We start from the raw sequence: 19,776 nt of genomic DNA on the forward strand, positions 1-19,776 counted from the left end.
ACAATGAATAGCGATTCTTATTGTGTGTGACGCATTGTTGATGACGCGTTTTCGAGGTTCTGGATTATGTTATCTTTCTCTAAAGACCTGGCCCTCCGGCAGTGGGGTATTTCACAGGGAGTAGGGGTGGCCCTCAAGATGGCAGCAAGAGCTCACGTGCACTTTGTTCCCTCCCAGTTAGAGTCCCAGAGCCGGCACAGAGCTTGTTATAGAACAGAATTCAGCGAGGCCATTAGCCTTACGGAACACACAGTGGAAGAGGAAAAGAGACTTACCAAAGTCAGAGTTAGGGAGGGGTGATGGACCAAGAGCTCGGGCCCTGCCTCCAGCCCTGGCTTCTTCCCCATGTCAGGGCCTCCTGCTGCTTCCTGGCCCCTGCTACCATCAGGCTCCCCTGTATTCTGTTTGAGCTGAATCACTTCCATCTCGCCCATAACACAAGGTCTGTGGGGCTGGAAGCCAGAGGCACAGGTTCTGGGCCCAACTTTGCTTCTGATGCACCACATGGTCCTAGCCTTTACCCTGCCCTGTTCCCCAGCACAGAAGCCTCCTTCCCATCTCAGGGCCTTAGTTCACCCATCTGACTAATGAGGCCCTGATACCCTAGGACCCCTGGATAACCCCTTGTCAACTGGGGAAGCCGAGGTGACCATGTTCAGTGTAGGGGAGTCCGGAGCCAGGCTCTGAGGGTCCCAGCTAGGACGTCCCCACAGCTCCCTGGGCTGTCACAGCCCAGGACCAGAGTTGGGGGCCCTTTAGCCCATCTGCAGTACCTCTGTAAGGAGTCAGTCATTCCTCCTCAGGGCGAGGGCTCAGAGCATCCAGCCACCACACCCTCTGGGTATGAAGCTTGTAAAAGTACATTGCCATTCCTCTCACCCCCATTCCGATCTGTGTCCACGCTGATGCTTTCACCCCCCAAATAGCTCTCACCTCCATCTCCACTCTCTCTACCCTGGTCCAGATTCTGGTCATCTCTGGCCTGGACTGCTGTGGTAGCCTTGCAGCTGGATTCCCTCATCCACCCCGGCTTCTCCCCATCCAGTCCATTCTTCACTCTGCTGTCAGCACTGTCTTTTCAAAATGCTCATCTGAATCATTGCACCACCACCTCCACTGCTCCTTTCTTCTGTTCAAAAGATGTTAGTGGTTTATTGCTGCTCTTTAAATAAGGGCTGAAGCCCTTAAAATGTCTCACTATATGGCTACAAGGCTCTGCCTGGTGTGGCCCTGCCCACCTCCCCAGACCTCTTACCTCCCAGTCCTCTCTGTCTCCCGGACATACCCTGCCTCCCTTCTTTGCTACAAGTTCCACCCAGAGCTGGCCCTTGGGACTTTCCTGGGAAATTTGTCCTGTGCGGGGCAGCAGACAGCCCCCGTCACTGGGGCCACCCAGGTCTCTCACTTCCAAGCTGGGAGAGGCATTTTCATTCCAAAACACATAACAGAACTTCAACATAGCCCTCACCATGCTTTACCTGGCTTCTTAGTGAATGAATAAATAGAGGAATGGATGGGAGAACTACCACACACTGGGGTCCATACCTCTAGCCTGAAATTTATTTCAGTGTACATGACTATGTCTGCCCACGTACGCCTGGAACTGGGCAAGCCCTGGCCTCTGGCTGTCTGGCCTGAATTCCAGTGGGACACTCATGGGCAGCTCGGTATCAATTACAAGTTATCAATAATGCATCTGCTCAGAGTGGCCTAGGAGGCCATTAGCTGGGCCTGCCGGCCCTGATGAGTGGCCTTAGAGAAAGTGGGCTGGGTGTGCCCACGGGAAGTGCAGATCAGCCTGGGCAGGAGGGGCTCCCAGCCCCAGCAGAGCTAAGGAGGGTTGCCTAATGGGCCCTATGTGACCTTGCTGCGGGAAGGGTGGCTCGGACCCTCTCCCTCTGCACAGAAGGCCACCCTATAGTAAGCCAGCCTCGCTTTCTCACCTCTGAGACCAGGGGCCCTGCGCGAGTGCTGGGTTGTTGAGGCCCAGTGTCTGAGCCGAGTCTGAGACCAGGGTTAGGGCTCAGTGTGTGAGCAGGGTCAGGGCTCAGTGCTGGGGCTCAGGCTTTGTCTCAGCTTTGGGTTAGGGTTGGGGCCCAGTTTGTGCTGGAGTTAGGGCTCAGTCTGAAATTGAGCAAAGCTGACTAGTTTCACTCATCCATTTATTGATTTGTTCAGCAAGATTTATTGAGTACCTCCTGTGTACCAGGCGACAAAGCAGACAAGATCCCTGCTCTTACAGAGGTTATATTCTCTGTCCTGCTCTTCTGTAGATTATACCCTGGACGGCTGCTCTCACAGAGGGTGAGGGTGGCGGTGCTGTGCTGGAGCTCTCACTGGCTCGTGAGAGCCCACTGTGCAAATTTCTTCCCAATTCTGCATGATGTCATGTTGGCAGTTTGAAACTGGCCGTGGTGGGAGTATCTCCACCACAGAGATTAGCTTGCACTACAAATCTGCCCCTGCCCTTTTTAATACTAGCACTGTGGTATTAATACCACTGTGGGTGAGAGCGGACAGTGGAGTGACCACATGTATTTATCTGATCTCCTTCCCCAAACTCCACTAAGATGACAGTAAAGACCAAAAATCATAAACACATAAGAAATTCTCTTAAGTCCTGCCCAGCAGGACAAAGAGGATAGAGATTTCAGTGGATTTGGGGAAAATGGAGAGTGGACGGGAAAGTGATAAGCGATCTAGCCGAGTGGAGACTCTTAACTAAGCACCTGTGGAGAAGGATCGTGAGGAAATGGGCTAATTTCTCCCTCAGAACCCCTGAGGGTCTGGGACGGAGGGTGAGTTGAAGCTGACCACAGGGGAGGGGTGTTGGCTAAAAGTCTGTAAACATAATATTTGAACCACCAGGTCTCCTCCACCCACGCTCCCCCCACGCTACAAAAGTCAGGAAGTCCGTCCTCTGGAGAAATTAAACCAGAGGACTCTGCAGGTGGGCACTGGGTGAGGCAGGGCCCTGGGGACAGGTGCACAGCTGAACATGAAGGTCAAGTGAAAGTCCTTTCCTCTCACGGCGGGACCTTCAGCCCCATCCCCTGCCCTGCTCCCAGCGCAGAGGTAGCCAGAGGTGTGTCCTCAGGCAGGAGGTGATGGGCTCTCCAAAGAACACTGACTTCGGGAAGCTGCCCTGATGCCATTTGCTGTCCAGCCACCCTAGTGTTAGTGAATGCTTTAATTGTGTGTTTCACTTTCATCAAAAAAAAAAAACAAACATTAAAATAAACAAAAATATCAGAAGGTGCTAAGTGCAATGTAGAGAATTCAAACAGGGGACGTGACGGAGTGCCTGGGTGGCTGCCTTAGGTGGGGGGTCGAGGAAGACCCCCAAGAGGAGCGGGCCATGTGATACAGGCAGTGAGTGACCCTGAGCTTGGTGTGTTTGTGGAATGATGAGGAGGCCGGAGTCACAGCCGTAGATAAAGGGAGAAAGACCAAGATGAAGTGGGCCAGCTGAGCAGAGCCAGAGCTGCACCTGCTTTGTGAGCCAAGGGTAAAAATTTGTGTTTTCTCCCAACTGAGGTCTACGGACGAGGGAGTGACATGATCAGATCTAGGTTTACAAGAATCCCTCTGACCCCTGTTGAAGAATGGACAGCAGAGAGCTGACAGAGCTGCAGGCGTCCAGCTGAGCTGGCAGTGGAGGCAGAGGGAGCGGGGCAGGCTTAGGTAGCACTTAGCACTTAGGGAGCCGGACTTGAGGGCAGTTTGGATGCGGGTGGTGAGGGAAAGTCAGGAATCAAGGGAGGTGATTACTTTTTGGCTCCAGCTAAAATGGGACGCAAAGACCTGAGGGGCAAGCTTGCGGATACAGTGGAGTCCTGTTGAGATTAGGCTGAGTTTGTGACTCCCATGACCCAATTCTGAGTCACTGTCAGGTGGAGGTGTGATCTGACACTGCAGAGAGGGGCCAGGGCTGGAGACTGGGCATCATGGGCAAGGAGGTAATCTAGCTAGGGAGCTCAGGCCTGGGCCTCCCTGGGACCCCCCCACCACTCTGCCTGCTTCAGGTGTTTGCGGTTTTGACGGGAGGCTGCCTGGTAGTGCAGAAGTGGTGCAATGTGTGTTTAGAACACTAGGTGGCAGTGAATTCTCCCCTTCCTCCTGAGCCCGCAACCCGGCCTAAGTTTAGGGTCAGCCTAAACTTTGCCTTCACCCAGGTGGCCCAGGTTGGCCCCAGAGTGGCCCAGGAAAGCCATCTCAGCCACAAACCCAAGAGGCATCTGGAAGCCTTTCTAAAAACTGGCCCCAATTAAAAATTAAACCAAAATGAAAATGTGTGCAGCTTTTTACAAAGCCTTTATGAAGCACCCAAGTCTTCAAAGAGCTTTATGGGGTGAGGACCCCCATTTTACAGATAAGGAAACCAAGGCCACATGGCAGTAAGCCGCAAGACTGGCACTAGAGCCCAGCGCAGTCTAGTCTGACTAGGAGCCATCCACCAGACCACAGAACAGCTCCTTAGAAGAGGGCTGTGGGTGTTGCTGGAAGTCGAATGGACTGGGCACAGCCCAGTAAGCCCGTGATGCCAGGATGGGCTCCCACAGCTGGTTACGCAGGCCCTGGATGTTGTGGGGATTCTGTCTTCCATGAATCATCAATGTAAGACACCTGAATAAGGCTCTCCTTTTGACAAGCTCCACATGGGTCGCACATTTAGGCGAGTAATTAGAATTAAATTCAAATCTGGTTTTCCCGACCCTCCTCCAGCGCTCTTCCTGAAAACCACAGCTAGGTTTCCCTTCATGGGGCCATCCTGCCCTCACAATGGGGCCAGGCTACACAGTATCAGAGATGAGATGCACGAACACGTTTTATTATTTGGAAAAAGCTCCATAAACGTCAGAGACTGTTGCGATTAGTGTTGCTGGGAGATTTGTAAGGCACGCCCCATCCAGCCTTGGGTTGCTCAGCCCGTTCCTCCCGGCTCCCGCGAGAGCGAAGCGCCCGGACCTCAGGCTCGGGCCGGGTGCACTGCCCCGCCCGCCTCCGCGCAGCCCACCACCCACCCCCGCCCCTCTCGCTCTTGCAGTTTGAGATCCGGCAGCTGCGGGCGCACCTGGCGCAGCAGGACCTGGACCTGGCGGCCGAGCGCGAGGCGGCGCTGCAGGCCCCGCACGTGCTCAGCCAGCCGCGCAGCCGCTACAAGGTGGTGGAGGCCGGCACGTGGGCGGAGGAGACAGCGGCGGCCGAGGGCGTCGTGGAGGAGCTGCAGCCCGCGCAAGGTAGGCCCGCCGGGCACCTCCCCCAGTCCCCGTGCGGGGAGCCCTCTCCCCAGCCCGCCCCCAGCCCCAGGGGTTTGTGCGGAGCTCCCTGGAGCTGGAGCATGTCTCCATGCAGGACTGTGCCCCCATCTCCACCCACGATTTGGTTGGGGGGGTGCTCCCGGATCAGTGCCCCCGGGAAGGCCTTTCGGAGCTCAGGAGAAAGCATTCGTTCAAGCTGCCTTGACCCGACCTCAACCTGATTTCAGTGGCGCCTACTCATTTCATGCCTAGGGGCCACTGGCTGCTTTGCGTGTATTATTCCCCCGGTCCTCACTGCAACCTCTTGGAAGAGGCTTCATTTTCCCACTTTATGGATGAAGGCACCGAGACCCGAAAAAATGTCCAAAGGTGCATCACTAATAAATGGTAGAGCTAGGTTTCCAGCCGGGGGCCTAGGACTTTCCTACGGGACTGTCCGACCCTGTAGGGCCCAGAGAGAAAGCCAAGGCCTGGGGCCAGAACAGCCCAGAACCTAAGTCTTGGGGATGGCAGTAAATTGATGGGCAGGTGATGCTGGTGTTGATGGGAGCACGAGTGATACCCCAGGGCAGAGACCGTATAGAAGACCAGCTGTGTCACCTCGTCCAGGGGAGTGAACCTTTCTGGGCCCTGGTTTTGCTAGCTGTCAAATGGGAACAATGCTGAGCCTTCCTCACAGGGTTGTGAGGCTTCAGGAAGTGGGTGCCAGCGGCCTCCAGAATTGCAGAGTAGCCCTGCGGATGTCAGGTGGAAGTATTTTGTGATTGGGGATGAAAATACCCTCACCTGGTGATGCAGCCTTATCAGGTTTGAGCCTTTGTGGGGTTTGGGGAGGCTGTGTTCTGATGGGCTCCGGCCAGGAACTGGCCTCGGCTCAGGGGGCCCCGGAGCCAGCAGGGGAGATCCGCGGCCTTGATAGAGGCTGAGCTGGGGGGCGGGGGGTGGTTCCTGGGAGCGTCAAACGCAGGCTCCCCTCCCCAGGCACCTTCCCCACTCTTGTCTGCGTCCTCTCTGCCCTAACTTGCACCTGGAAACGTTACTACTAAAATGATGATGATGAAGGGGTTTCTTCACTTTACCAAGATATTCTTTCAAATACTGACTTCCCCTAATTGTTCAGAATACATTTTCATGCTCACATTTTTACCTAAAGGTAAGGGAACTAAGATTCATCAAGCTCCTCCGAGGGAAGCTTTTTACAGTGTGATTTCATTTCATCCTCATGCCTTCTTTCTCTCTTATGGAAAAAACTCAGGCCCAAAAAGGTCGAGAGAATTTCATGGGGTCACACACTAGAAATGGAGGTGCTGGGCCTGGAACTCAGGCTCTGGGGATCGTAAACTCAGCTTGATCTGGGGCCCACTTCACCTTGGTGCGCCGTGTTCCCCTTCCTGGGGCAGCAACAGCCAGGCAGGGCTGGGCAGGTTGGGAGGCCAGAGGCCAGAGCTCCAGACTCTGCCATGCCCCAGCTCGGAGACTTGAGGTTCAGTGTTCCATTCTGTAAAGTGGGCTCATTAAGTCCAGCTCTATCTGCCTCGCAGGAAGTCTGAGGAGATGATGGGTGTGAGAAAGCTCTGTAGGCCATGAGGCACTGGGAAGAGGTTATGGGGAGTCGGGTGATTGCTATTAATATGATCTTTTGAGAGACCTTCTGATCTTAGAGTTCTAGAATGTGGGGCCAGGAAGGGCTTCTGAGTCCAGCCCTTCAGCTGATGCACCAGTCCCGTCTGGAACCCCTCCCAAGAGGCCACGTGGCCTTGGCTTCCCCCGGACCAGCCAGGGAAGCTCAGGCCAAGCCAGCTTCAAATGGCTGCACCTGTTAGAAAATTCCTCCTCTGATCAAGCTGACGTCTGCCCCTCCCTCTCCTCCTTGGACGAAGCTTTTACGTAAGGTCTGATGGGCGCCCTCCCAGCTGAAACATCCTCTCAGAGACTGGCTGCTGAGTGTTTTCTCATCCAGGGACCGTTACCTGCATTCTGGCAGCTGATCCTCTGGGGACAAGCTCTCCAAGTTCTCGCTGTACTGCCCCTCCCTGAGCACCCCAGTGTTTCAATCCCTCTCAGAGTGACTTCTAGAACTAAACGCAGTTCTTGGGGAGCTGCAAGACCAGGCCGGAGAGCCAAGGGTTCTGGACCCAAGACCCCTGTGATGAGGCTGGACGGCTCTCAAGCCTCGTGGTGGCTGCCTAGTCTGAGCTCACAGAGGAGCCAGGCCCACGTGTTGCCCACATGGCTCTGCTGAGCCCCATGTCCCCATAGCCTACCCTTGGGCAGTTGGCTTTTTGTACCCCCGGGTAGATGACATTCATCTGTGTTCAGCTGTAGCTTGTTTGATTCCTGCCTTTACTCCAGGTTTCCAGGGTTTGTAGATCCTGACTCAAAACCCGTCAACAATTCCTGCTGGTTCTACTGCCTAGGTGTGTCTTGAAACAGTCCCCTTCTTCATCTGCATTGTTCAGCCTTCCTTGTCTCTGGGCCTTGCGCGGCTCCCTGACCTGAGCTTTGCCCCCGTAGGTGCCCTCTTCAGTCCTGTGTCCCCTCTGCACACACCCACCGAGGTCTGCCATAAAGCTTTCATGTCGTTCCCTGACTTAACTCCTTGGCTGGTATTTGCTGGAGCTGCCGACACAAATACTTCTAACTGGGTGGCTTGAACACCAGGCGTTTACTGTCTCACAGTTCTGGAGGCTGGAAGTCTGAGATCTGGGCCTTGGCAGGGCTGTGAGGGAGCAACTGTTCCAGGCCCCTCCACAGCTTCCAGTGTCTTGCTGGTTATCCTTGGCGCCCTTGCCTTGTGGAAGCATCACCCCGATCTCTGCCTTCTCTTCACATGGCATTCTCCCTGTGTATGTGTCCAAATTTACCTTTTCATAAGGATCCCAGTCACACTGGGTTTGGGGTGTGACCTCATCTTAACTAATATCTACAACAAGCTCATTTCCAAATAAGATCACGTTCTGTGGTCCTGGGAGCTAGGATTTCAACACAGGACTTTGGGATTGGGGGACACAGTGACTCAACCTGTAACAGGTGGCATGTAAGACCCTGGATGGTCTTGTCCCTGGCTGTACCCCGACACCCCCATCTCCCTCCACTCTGTCTTCACTTGTACTCTAGCTGAGTGAAACACCTTTTAGTTTGGGACGTGTTCTGTGCAGTAGTTTGTCTCTGAGCCTTTCCACATGCTATTCACTGGCAGGACAGGCCTGCCTGCCAAACTTCTTTTCATCCTTAAAACTCATCTCAGAGTGAGCTCCCAGTTACCACACCCTTCCCTCAAGGCCTTATATGAACTCCCACTGGGTCCCGATTGTGCCAGGTCACCCCCACACCTGACCCTCAGCAGGCTCGCTGTAGTTTGTTGCATCCCACTACTGATCAAAGAACAAAATAAGGCTTGTGACATCACCTGTTCCCCTGTGGGTCCTGCGGCCCTACACCTTTTCTCGGGGCTCAGGGGCCATCTGGTAATAGCCCACCCCAGAAACCCCACTCTTGGCTTTCAGCTCCCCACGCTGGTGCTTGTAGAATCCAGAATACAAGAATATTTTTTTTGAAAGTTCTAGAAGTCAGCAGCAGCTTTTGCCCACTTTATCTTGCTTCCCAAGGATGGGAGGAGCGGGTTTACAATCTCCTGGCCCACCCTGGGGTCTTCCTCCCGATGGAGCGGAGTGAGCTGGAGGAGCTGCGTCCTTGCTCTCCTAGTGGGCGGCCCCTTGGTCGGGTGTGGCAGCTGCTCACAGCCCATTTCGACACTGAGCTCACCTGGCGCTTGCGCCTGCTTGCTGCTGTTCTCCAGGTGTGCCCACCTTTAAACACTGAGCACCTCCAGTCCAGCCACACTTTCCACAGCACCTCTGTCTTTCTCATCCAGACCCTTAGCTCTCGAGACATAACAGCCTGGCCATTACTGTCCCCTCAGCCAATGACCTCCATACCCTGGACCTCTGGTGCCACATTTGGATTCACAGGGAGTCAAGATCTGGGCTCAGAGAGTCTGCCAATAAACCAAATCTTTAGAATAATCCCACTCATTCTAGGAGTGCTTTGAAGTTTTGAGTCCCCGCCTCTCCACCCTGTTCCTCCCCTCTCTGAAGTCCCCATGGTGGGCCACTTCAGGAGGAAGCAGAGGGGGCAGAATAGGAAGGGAGAAAGTGATGGGCTGCATGTCCCAGGCCGGGTGTCATGGGTCTGTGCTGACCCTCCCATAGAGATGCTAAACACACAGTTGCAAGTGCCCCACCCCCACCCCACCCCAGTCTAGCCCTGGAATCCCACCCCCAATCTCCCTTTTATCTCCTCTGTGATGTCCCCACCTCCTCCCAGCCCCATAGATGCTCCCCTGGCCCAGCCCACTCCGCCCAGCACAGTGCATTCCCTATCAGCCACTTGATGGCCAGTCACCGGAGCCGACAATAGGAAAGCCAATGCCTCGGGGGCAGAGGGCAGAAGCCTAGGGGTCTAGCAAGTGGCATGCATGATTCACAGCCTCAGATGGGCTAGGGAGACAGGGCACCCCCCAGCTGATCTCTCTTTGACCAGGGGCTGTGTCCAGGGAGGTATTTCCATGACATTAGAAATTATGGCTGGACAAGCTAGGGGTGCTCTAGAAATGGAGAAAGGGCAGCGTTTGTTGCTAACCATGACCATCAGGCCAGCGAGGGCTCTGAGGCTCACCATGTCACAATAGAACACAGACAACCTGGGGGTGAACCTGCAGGCGTGAGCGCCAAGTCACAGGAGCCTCGGGAGAGGGCCCTGCTGGCCTCAGCCCAGGCAGGAGAAGCGGCTCCCGCGGTCTCAGCAGCTGCCAGTGGGTCACAGTCAGACTAACGCCGACCAGCTTCTGTTTAAACTTGCTCCTGCACAAATCATTTTTAAAACCCAGGCTGCAAAGTTCCCGGCTCCGGGGCCTGCCAAGTTCACAGTACCCCTGTGTAGTCATTAATGCTTCCCTCCCAAATTTATTAGGCTTGAAGCTGGCCCGTAACTCATGAATTACAGCCCCTGGTGGGAGTGCCACGGCATTCACCATATTTCACAGTGAACCTCGGCGTCCCCCTACGCTGCACCAGCCTCCGAGAAACCCCCACAGAGGTGCACCAGGCCCGCTGGTCTGGGCCTTCCCTCTGCCAAGCAGAGCTGGCACCAGTGTGTAACCTTGGGAGAGGAGAGGCCTGTGTGCTGATGGAGGCAGGTCGAGGTTCCTGCCACTGCTGGCCTTCTGGTCTGTGTGCCTGATAGGGGGCACCGGGGAGCCGGGGGAGCCCCAGATCTGTAGAAACAGACCTGGGGGTGGGGCTTCACAGGGAGGCGGCTGACAGGGAAGAGGGTGTGGGTGGTACTGAGGGAGGGACATGGGTTTGACTCAGGGCTGGGTTTGAATCTCAACTTGGCCTTGAACAAGTTACTCAGTCTGAGCAGGACTGGCTGCACGGTGGGGTGACCTATGCAGCAGTCACCCAGGGACTCACACTTGACTGAATGCTCTGCTGTTACTCTCCTGAAATTTCTTGATGCTTTTTTTCTTTCAATGAGGTGTAATTGACAAATATATATATATATATAAATAATTGACATATTAGTTTCAGGTATACCAGGTAATGAGTAGGTATCTGTATAACTGCAAAATCATAATCAGTTTGGTTAACATCCATCACAATACATAGAATTTTTTTCTTATGGTGAGAATGTTTAAGATTTATTCTCTTAGCAACTTTCAGATACACAATACAGTGTTAATTATAGTCACCATGCTGTACATTACATCCCCATGACTTATAACTGGAAGTTTGTGCCTTTTGACCCTCTTCACTCACCCATTTCACCTACCTTCCCAACCCTCGCCTCTGGAACCACCAATCTGTTCTCTATATCTATGAACTCAGGGCTTTTTCTGGCTTGTTTTTGGTTTTTTATTTTTAGATTCTACATATTCGTGAGATCATACGGTATTTGTCTTTCTCAGTCTGACTTACTTCATTTAGCATAAAATCCTCTAGGTCCATCCATGTTGTTGCAAATGGCAAGATTTCGTTCTGGTTTATGGCTGAATAATATTCCATCGTATGTATATGTGTGTATCCATGTGTTTGTATCACATTTTCTTTATCCCTTCGTTGATGGACACTCAGGTTGTTTCCATGTCCTGGATATCTTGGCTATTGTGAATAATGCTGCTTTGTACATTGGGGTGCATGTATATTTTTGAATGAGTGTTTTTGTTTTTTCTAGCTGTATACCCAGGAATGGAATTGCTGGATCATATGGTAGTTCTCCTTTTAGTTTTTTGAGAAACTTCCATGCTGTTTTCCACAGCGGCTGCACCAGCAGTGTACAAGGGTTCCCTTTTCTCCACATTCTTGCCAACATTTATTGTTTCTTGTCCTCTTGATAATAGTCATTCTACCATGTGTGAGGTGATACCTCACTTCCCTGGTGACTAGTGAAGTTGAGCGCCTTTTCATGTCCCTTTGGCCATCTGTACGTCTTCTTTGGAAAAATGTTTATTCAGATCCTCAGCCTGTTTTTTAATCAGATTATTTTTTGTTGTTGTTATTGAGTTGTAGGAGTTCTTTATGTATTTTGGGCACTAGCCCCCATCAGATATGATTTGCAAAGATTTTCTCCCATTCAGAAGGTTGCCTTTCATTTTGTTGATGGTTACCTTTGCTGTAAAGAAGCTTTTTAGTTCGGTTGAGTCCCACTTATTTATTTTGGCTTTTGTTGCCTTTGCTTTTGGTGTCAGATCCAAAAATATCATCGCCAGGACCAATGTCAAAGAGCTTACCACCTATGTTTTCTTCTAGTTTTATGGTTTCAGGTCTTTACATTCACGTCTTAATCCATTTTGAGTTAATTTTTTGTGTATGTGAGATAGGGGTCCAGTTTCCCCAGGACCATCTGTTGAAGAGACTGTCCTTTCCCCATTGTATATTTTTAGCTCTTTTGTTGTAAAGTAATTGACCACATATGAGTGAAGTTTATTTTGGGGCCTTAATGCTTTTAAACAAGGGGCCCCACAATTTATGCAGCTGGTCCTGTGTTTGAGTCCCAGTTTTTCCAAAGTGAGAATCATAGCAGAAGCACATCTTCACTGAGAAGGACTGAACGTTCGGTCACATGTCCAGCTCTCATGCCTGGTACACAGCAGGTGCTCAGTGAATGTCAGTGTCCTCCCCTAGTGAGGGCTGCCAAGCTGTGGACCAGCAAGCTGGAGTTTGGGAGCGGGAGCCCCGACCAGAAATCAGGGCTTCCCTCTGGGCGCTGGGGCCCGCGTCTGCAGGGGACGTGGGGAAGTGCAGTCCTGGCCCCCTGGACCCCACAGCCTGGCTAGTCCTGCTGCCTCTGAGAGGCCTGGCTGACTTAGCCCCTTTCTCTCCAGCTCTGCCTCGCTGGGCAGGTTGGGGCTCTGCCCAAGGAGCAAAACCCACATGATGAGCGTTGCCACCACAGCACTTAACCAGCTTTGGGAGGATTAGTCAGAATCGCTTCGCGGAGTGCGCACACCCAGGAAGAAGGGCGCTGGGCGGCCAAGAGCAGCGGTGGCAGCTGCTACAGAAATGACCCGAGACTTTGGGGCTGGCAGCAAACACTGCGGGCCGGGGTTCAGAGAGGTGAGGGACAGCCCCAGGTGAGACTTGACCTTCATTATCTCAGTAAATCGTAAGGCTCACCAGCATGTAGACATTTCTTATCCCCGTTTACAGGTGAGGAAGCTGAGGCTCAGAGTGGCTAGAAATTTGCCTAAGACCACACAGCAAATGTCTGCAGGGCTTGGGATGACACCTGGGCTGTTTTCTCCTGGAGCCTGTCTTTGTACCCTCAGGGTCAGCCAGCTCAGTCCTTCTGTGGGGTGGTTCCTACTTGGCCCTAGGGCTCCTTGGTGCCAAATCAAAACAAACCCTGGGGCAGAGGGGTTATTCTAGGATGGAAGGTCGGCAGCCCCTTGTGGAGGCTGACTGAGGGCCTCTTCTTGGCCACGAGGGTCTGTGCCTGTCTCTCCTCCCTCCCCTCAAGCTCCCAGACACCCAGCAGTCACTCGTCTCTGGGCAGGAAGTACCAGGCACAGGGAGCCAGGCTTTGTGCTGCATGCTGCAAAGAGCGCCCAGAGGGTGAGGGGCATGGTCCTGGGAGGCCTTGCAGGCTCCTGACCCAGCCAGAGTCACTGTCCAGTCACCCTGTTTACTGGTGGCTGGCATATGCCAAGCCCCATGCTAAGTGCTGGGGAGAGTCAGTGAAATGTGGCCCCCGCCCTCAGAGGCTCCCGGGCCCCTGTGTGGATGAGGACAGAACCTCCACCCAAGTGGTCAGTTGTGAAGAGGGCCTGCCTGAAGCAGAGAGCGGGGAGTCGGGGGGGCGGGCAGCGTCAGCACTGCTAGAGAAGTCCAGGCAGGCCTTGCTTTCAGACTTGTCTTAAAGCTCACTCTGAGGCCCCCGTGTAGGTACAGGTTTGGAGCAGAGGGAGCAAATGCAGACTGGACAGACCACCAGTGGCCACCTGGAGACCTGGGTCAGCGTCTCCATGGAGTGAGCAATCCCATAGCCATGATGAGAGTCCGGGGGAAGGCTCTCTCTGAGGTCTGACTTAACGCTGGACTACCGGCCAGAGGAGAGGGCATCTGGGTCCCTTGACTGGTCACAGATTTGGCAGAAGTTGGGCTGTTAGTGAAGGAGGACAGGAAGCATGGGCAAGTGACCAGGGCCCCAGCCTGGGTGGGCGAGGGAACCACTCACCAGGATGGAGCGGAGGGAGAAACTGAGTCCTATCTTGGACATGTTGAGTCAGAGGTAGCTGGAGGTCACCCAGGAGGAGCTGTCAAGTTGGCCAGGCTGGTCAGAAGCTCAGGAGAGATGTCTGGTTATTTTTATCAATGGCTTGGGTGAAGATGTGAGCATCCTCAAATCAATGGGCAACGCTGAGTCAGCAGAGAGGATACTTTCGTAGACAGAATCAAGATTCAGAATGCTTTCAGCAGGCTGCACCTCTGGGCTGAAACCAACAGGCTGACATTTGCCTGAGATGATAAACGTGAAGTCCCCGGTGGGGGTTACGCGGCCATGGCAGGGCAGAGGTCTGGCTGGCCTGGCCCCAGCTCCTGCAGAGAGGCATCGGCCCCAAGCTCATGAGTCAGCAGAAGGGGGCGGTTGCTAAACCCCCTTGGAAGATGTTAGGCTGCATTAGGGGAATGATCACGCCAGACCTTGGGAAGGACTGGTCTGCTAAACCACCCCAGCCTTGCAGGGCAGCAGTGAGGGTTAAAGGAGACCAGCGTGTGACACGCGGAACCTGCCGTCTGGCGCTCTGAAGGGCACAGTAAACACCAGCTCCCTCCTCTCTCCTCCCCCCATTCTGGTCACATTTGGAACCCACAGTGAAGCTTTCAGAGCGGAGAGGCTGGAAAACTGGGGAGGGGTGGAAAACGGACTGTGGTTCCTGAGAAGAGACTTGTCAGGAGGGATGTGAGGGCCTTCCAGGTGTCGGATGGCCTGTCTGTATGACTGCAAGCAGAAAGGGCGCCTGGGGGGCAGGACCAGGAGCCACAGGGCTTGCACACAGTAGGCATTTCCTGATTAGATGGAGATTGGCTGCTTGACCAAGGCAGGGATGTCCCCAGGAGGCCCTGACTGTGCTCCTTGGAGGCAGAGGGTCAGGCCCACTAATCCTGTTGAGCACAGATGAATGAGAAGCTGCTCAACAAAGGTGTAGGAGCTCCCTCCCCTGCGGTGCCCAGGCCGTGCTGGGGGGAGCCCCCCGTCAGGCAGGGGTCAAGGGGATTCCTGCACTGGGGGCTCGAGGAATAGGCCAGGGGCCTCCGGTCCCTTCCCACTCTGCACTCTCACCTCTTGGAACTTCAGGGCTGGCGGAGGGGTCGGGAGCCCGCTAACCCTGTGGTGTCACCATCTGTAAGAGCCCTGCCAGCACCCTGGTGGTACAGATGAAAAAACGAGGCCCAAATCGGGGATGTGACCTGCTCAAGCCCCCTTGCTGGGCCAGTGGCAGCACCAGGAAGGGACCCAAGGTTTGGGTTTTTCTCGTTCACTCCAGGCCGCCTCCTGCGAGTAGCCCGTTTGGAGTAGTTTCATGGGTCAGTGGATACTTTAGCTGAGTGCACAGTCCTGCCCACATCCCGTGGCTGGCTCTCTACAGCTGCATCACAAGTCCCTGCTGCCATGGCCTCAGGATAAACCAAGATAAGTGACCAGAACCTCCTGTCTGGCCTGGTGGACCCCTTGGCCTTCCGCCTCGCACTGCTTGCTGGGAGCAGTCACTCCAGCCACCTCCCACTTCCCAAGGCGGCCTGCAGGGCTAGACAGCATTTACAACATAAATTATGAACGGCCAGAGAAGAGTGTTGCTGTCTGATTCTGGGGGAGCGTTGCTGGCTGATCCTGAAGCAGGGCCTGGAGCCAGCCTGGGGCCAGCCTGGGGCCCCTCCCTCAGCGCAGGCATTAATGCAAAACACACCTCTGACCGCAGGCATTTAAAGATCAAAAGAGGCCAAAAAAGCTTTTAAGAGCCAGGTTGCTGTGTGCTCTGCCACATGGCCTCCCAGCACCAGGGCAGACTGGCTCCTGCAGCCATCTCAGGTGTGCGCAGGAAGGCGGCCACCGAAGCATTGGATCCAGTCACCTGCAGACCATGGCTCCTCGGGGTGTGGACCCCCACCCTTCTCTTTTGCCCCATCAGGCACCACCCACGCTCCCTCACCGCCTGACTTCCCTCACCTGGGCATTGCAGTCTCGGGTCTCCCTGTCTGAAGTCTGGCACCTTCCCAGTCACTCTCCCCGCAGCCTTGGGAGTGACTCACACCAGACTGTGCTCAGAGTCTCCCGTGGCTCCTTCACTGTGCTTGGGACAAGGCTCAGCTCCTTAGGGTGGCTTTTGTGGTCTCCTGTCATTTGCTCTCCCCCTCCCCCTTCTCCGGTGTCTGAATTTCTCCTCTCCTGTTCCTTCCCCACCCCTAGCAGGACAAGGAACCAGTATTTCTTTGAGACCCTGTTCCCACACCATCTCCCTTGACCTGGACAGCTTTATACCTTCTCATTGGTTATTCATTCTGCAACGATTTACTGAGCACTTACCATGTACTAGGAATGGTGTCGGTGGTGGGGATGCCCGGCGCCCCAGGTCCATGCCTGTGCAGTGTGGAAGACAGGGTCCTCGGGTGCAGGACCAGGGGGTCGTCGTCCATGATCAGCCTCTGCCGCTGGCTGCGTGAGGCTGCAGACAGGGCTCTGAGGCTTCTGCATTGAGGGCGGCACTCATGGTGACCCTGAGAACCTCATGTGGATTCAGGGACTCATGACATCCTGGCAGAAAGAGTCCTGAGGAACTTTTCCACACCCCTTATCTCAGAGGTGGGGAAACTGAGGAGCGAAGTAAAGGGCCCATCCTGTCACAGCAAGCTGGATGCTTCACCAGAACCTGGGTCCCTGATACCCAGTCCAGCCCAGCCCTGGGGCAAATGAGACATGCAGTCCCTATGGAGGATCAGAAAGCGGCAGAGAGCTTGTGGGAGACAAGTGCCTCCTCTTGTGGTGATGGGGGTAGGGGTGGGAGTACTGGGGTAGGGGAGCGTGAACTGGCCACAGCCCCTACCCCTGGACGCTCTGGCACTCCATCACACTCACCCCTCTCCGTCCCCTCCTCTGTAGAAGCCGTGGTGAAAGATGACATGAACAGCTACATCAGTCAGTACTACAACGGGCCCAGCAGTGGTAAGTCTGTGCTGGCGGCTGGTCTGCAAGTACCAGAACCTCTGTGTGGCCCGGGCAACCCCTCAAATCGAGGGTGGGGACGGCTCTGCCTGGCTGCCCATCTCCCAGTGCCTGTGAACCACAACTGCAGGCAGAGCTCAAGGCTCCCGACAAACTCCAGCCCTAGAGCTGTGGGTGCTGGGGTGGGAGTGCTCTGGGATCTCCAAAGAGTGACATGGGGCACCCTGGCATGGAAGGGGCTGGAATCAAGAAATGTGAGTGACCTCAGCACCTCCCAACCTGAGCAGCTTTCAGGATGAGTGTGACGGGGGTGAGGCAACAGCATAATTGGGCTTGAGAAGCAACAGGCATTGGGCACGTCCCCACTTGATTTATGTTTCATTCCTGCACTTGGTCAAGTCCCAGGGGACCTAGTGCTTTTCACTTATGGGAAAGGTTGAGTTTTAAAACAATATCCAGTCCTCCAGTGTCTTGTTTCTCCTTAGCCAATGTCTTGAATCTTGTAGTTTGGGTTTCACAGCCCTTAAATCCTTGTAGACTCTCCACTGTAAGGCTAGAAGGCTATATTGTGTTTCATGTTTAATGTATTTGAATTTTTTCTTTTCCACAGTTTAGCCCCCTAAGACCCTCTTTACTCTTCCCTCTCCTCTTCCAAAGTCTCACCTAATCTGCTGATTTCAAAGACCACCATCCCTAGCCTGGACCTCCCTCCCAATCCACTCACTGCCCACCATGCATCCCCACTCCTAGACTTGGGTCATCTCAGACTTGCCCCCATCCGGGTGCACAGAGGTGTGGCAAGGGTGAAGTGTGACCCGCAGCCCCTCCTTTCTTGCAGACAGCGGTGTCCCAGAACCAGCTGTGTGCATGGTCACCACGGCAGCCATAGACATCCACCAGCCCAACATCTCCTCTGACCTCTTTTCGGTCGATATGCCCCTGAAGCTCGGCAGCAACGGCACCTGCGCCAGCGCCACCTCCGAGAGCGCCTCCCGCACCACCCGCAGCTCTGTCACCCGGGCCCAGAGCGACAGCAGCCAGACGCTGGGCTCCTCCACGGACTGCAGCACCGCCCGCGAGGAGCCTTCCTCTGAGCCCAGTCCCTCTCCCCTGCCACTGCCACCACCCTCCAAGCAGCAGATGGCAGAGGCCATGGTCCAGGACCTGTTGTCCTCCCTGTCGGAGGACCCCTGCCCATCCCAGAGGGCCTTGGACCCAGCCCCGCTTGCCTGGCCCAGCCCCGCGGGCTCGGCCCAAACCAGCCCCGAGCTGAAGCACAGGGTAAGTCTGTTCAACCAGAAGAACCAGGAGGGCTTCACTGTCTTTCAGATCAAGCCTGTGATCCACTTCCAGCCTGCTGTGCCTGCGCTGGAGGAGAAGTTCAGATCTTTGGAATCCAAAGAACAAAAGCTGCACAGGGTCCCTGAAGCCTAGAGCCTCCAGGCAGGCTGCGTGGAGGTGGGGAGACAGCCATCTCAATGCTCTCCCATGGCCCCGGAGGCCACCAAGGGTCACACTCGGGGCCCAGGAGCCTGCCTGGCCTCCCTCAGGGTGCTGCCTGCCTCCAGGGAGGTGACGCCAGGCCAGGAGGCCACATGCCTCAGACCTCAAAGCCCAGAGCTGGCGCCTCCTCTTGCCCTGCTCAGGGGAGGGTGGTGCTCGTGGCTGGGGTTTTTTAAAACCATTTTTACAAAAACCAGCCTGTGGCCCAGCTTCAGCAGGGTAGAGCGTGGGGGCCAGCTCAGCCTCTTCCGTTGCCTTTGTTCCTGACTCCCACCCCGGACCCTCGGGAACAGCACTGTGAGCAGGGGCTGCCCAGCCCCACCCCCAAGCCGTCTTTTCCAGGAATCCTGGGTGGAGCCGACAGACCATCTGAGCCGCTTCCATTTGTCCTCATTCTCTCACTGAGGCATGAGCGTTTCCGAGTCTTTTCAAGACAAATCTAGTTTTCACCTTCACGGGACATAAAGGGATGGATCTGGAAGTGGGTGGGAGGGTCATGTGGGTGGGGGGACAGTCATTTTCCACTCTTGGCTTTAATAATAAAAAATAGCTGCACTGAGACGTCAGAAGGCAGAGGTGTCCCTGTGGTTGCTAGCCCAGGTGTGGAACCCGGAGTGGCTCATTCGTGTTGGCCCTCAAAACCCACTCAGGGAGCCCCCACCCCTCTCTGGTGGCCCTGAGGCCTTTACAGAGTGGAAGGAGCCCTGGACCCTGGGTGGGAAGCGCTCACACTGCCTGGCTGTGTGACTCCTTCCCCTCCATCATCTCCCCACCAAGATGGAGCTTAAAATTCTGTCTTCCCTACCACCAGCTCCCTGACCCAGCTTCCTGACTGGGGCTCCATCCCTTAGGGATCTCGAATTTGGCAGGTCTAAAGCTGAGTGTGGTATCTTGCCCAAAGCCTGCTCCTCCTCCCAGCTGGGGCACCACCATCCACTCAGCCATGAACATGCACGAATGCTGGCCCCCTCCTCGCCCTCCGCCAGCAGTCATGGGTGCTGGCCATTCTGCCCTCCAAGTCACCTGCCCCAGCCCCCAGCACAGCCTTGCTAAGGCTCAGGCCCAGCCTCTGGCTCCACCCCCACCTCCACTGTGTCCTCCCGGGCTGCTGAGCCTGATCAGCGTCTCCCTGGCTGAAAAGCCTCGACAGGATTTTTGTTTATAACCACTAGGTTTTGTTTTATACGTCCAGAACAAAAAGAGAAGACAGTTTTTTTAAATTTCAAGGATTCTCACTTTCTCAACTGAAAATTTCAAGGACTCCCACTTTCTCAACTGAACTTCTTGGTGG

At 54.7% G+C, this 19,776-nt stretch overlaps 1 protein-coding gene across 3 annotated transcripts in view; it reads left to right on the forward strand.

Annotated features, from left to right (window-relative positions):
- TMEM266 (transmembrane protein 266) overlaps positions 1 to 19,044 on the forward strand; it is a 102,211-nt gene extending 83,167 nt beyond the window's left edge. For all 3 annotated transcript variants that reach the window (XM_031440760.2, XM_031440762.2, XM_064480676.1), the window contains 3 exons: positions 5,048 to 5,240; positions 16,920 to 16,982; positions 17,821 to 19,044. In XM_031440760.2, coding sequence (XP_031296620.2) covers positions 5,048 to 5,240; positions 16,920 to 16,982; positions 17,821 to 18,416 — 852 coding nt within the window. In that variant the 3' untranslated portion in view covers positions 18,417 to 19,044. The remainder of the gene's footprint in view (positions 1 to 5,047; positions 5,241 to 16,919; positions 16,983 to 17,820) is intronic.
- The last annotated feature ends 732 nt before the right edge of the window (positions 19,045 to 19,776 follow it).

This window comes from Camelus dromedarius, chromosome 29 (genome assembly GCF_036321535.1).
Source record: "Camelus dromedarius isolate mCamDro1 chromosome 29, mCamDro1.pat, whole genome shotgun sequence".
NCBI lineage: Eukaryota > Metazoa > Chordata > Mammalia > Artiodactyla > Camelidae > Camelus > Camelus dromedarius.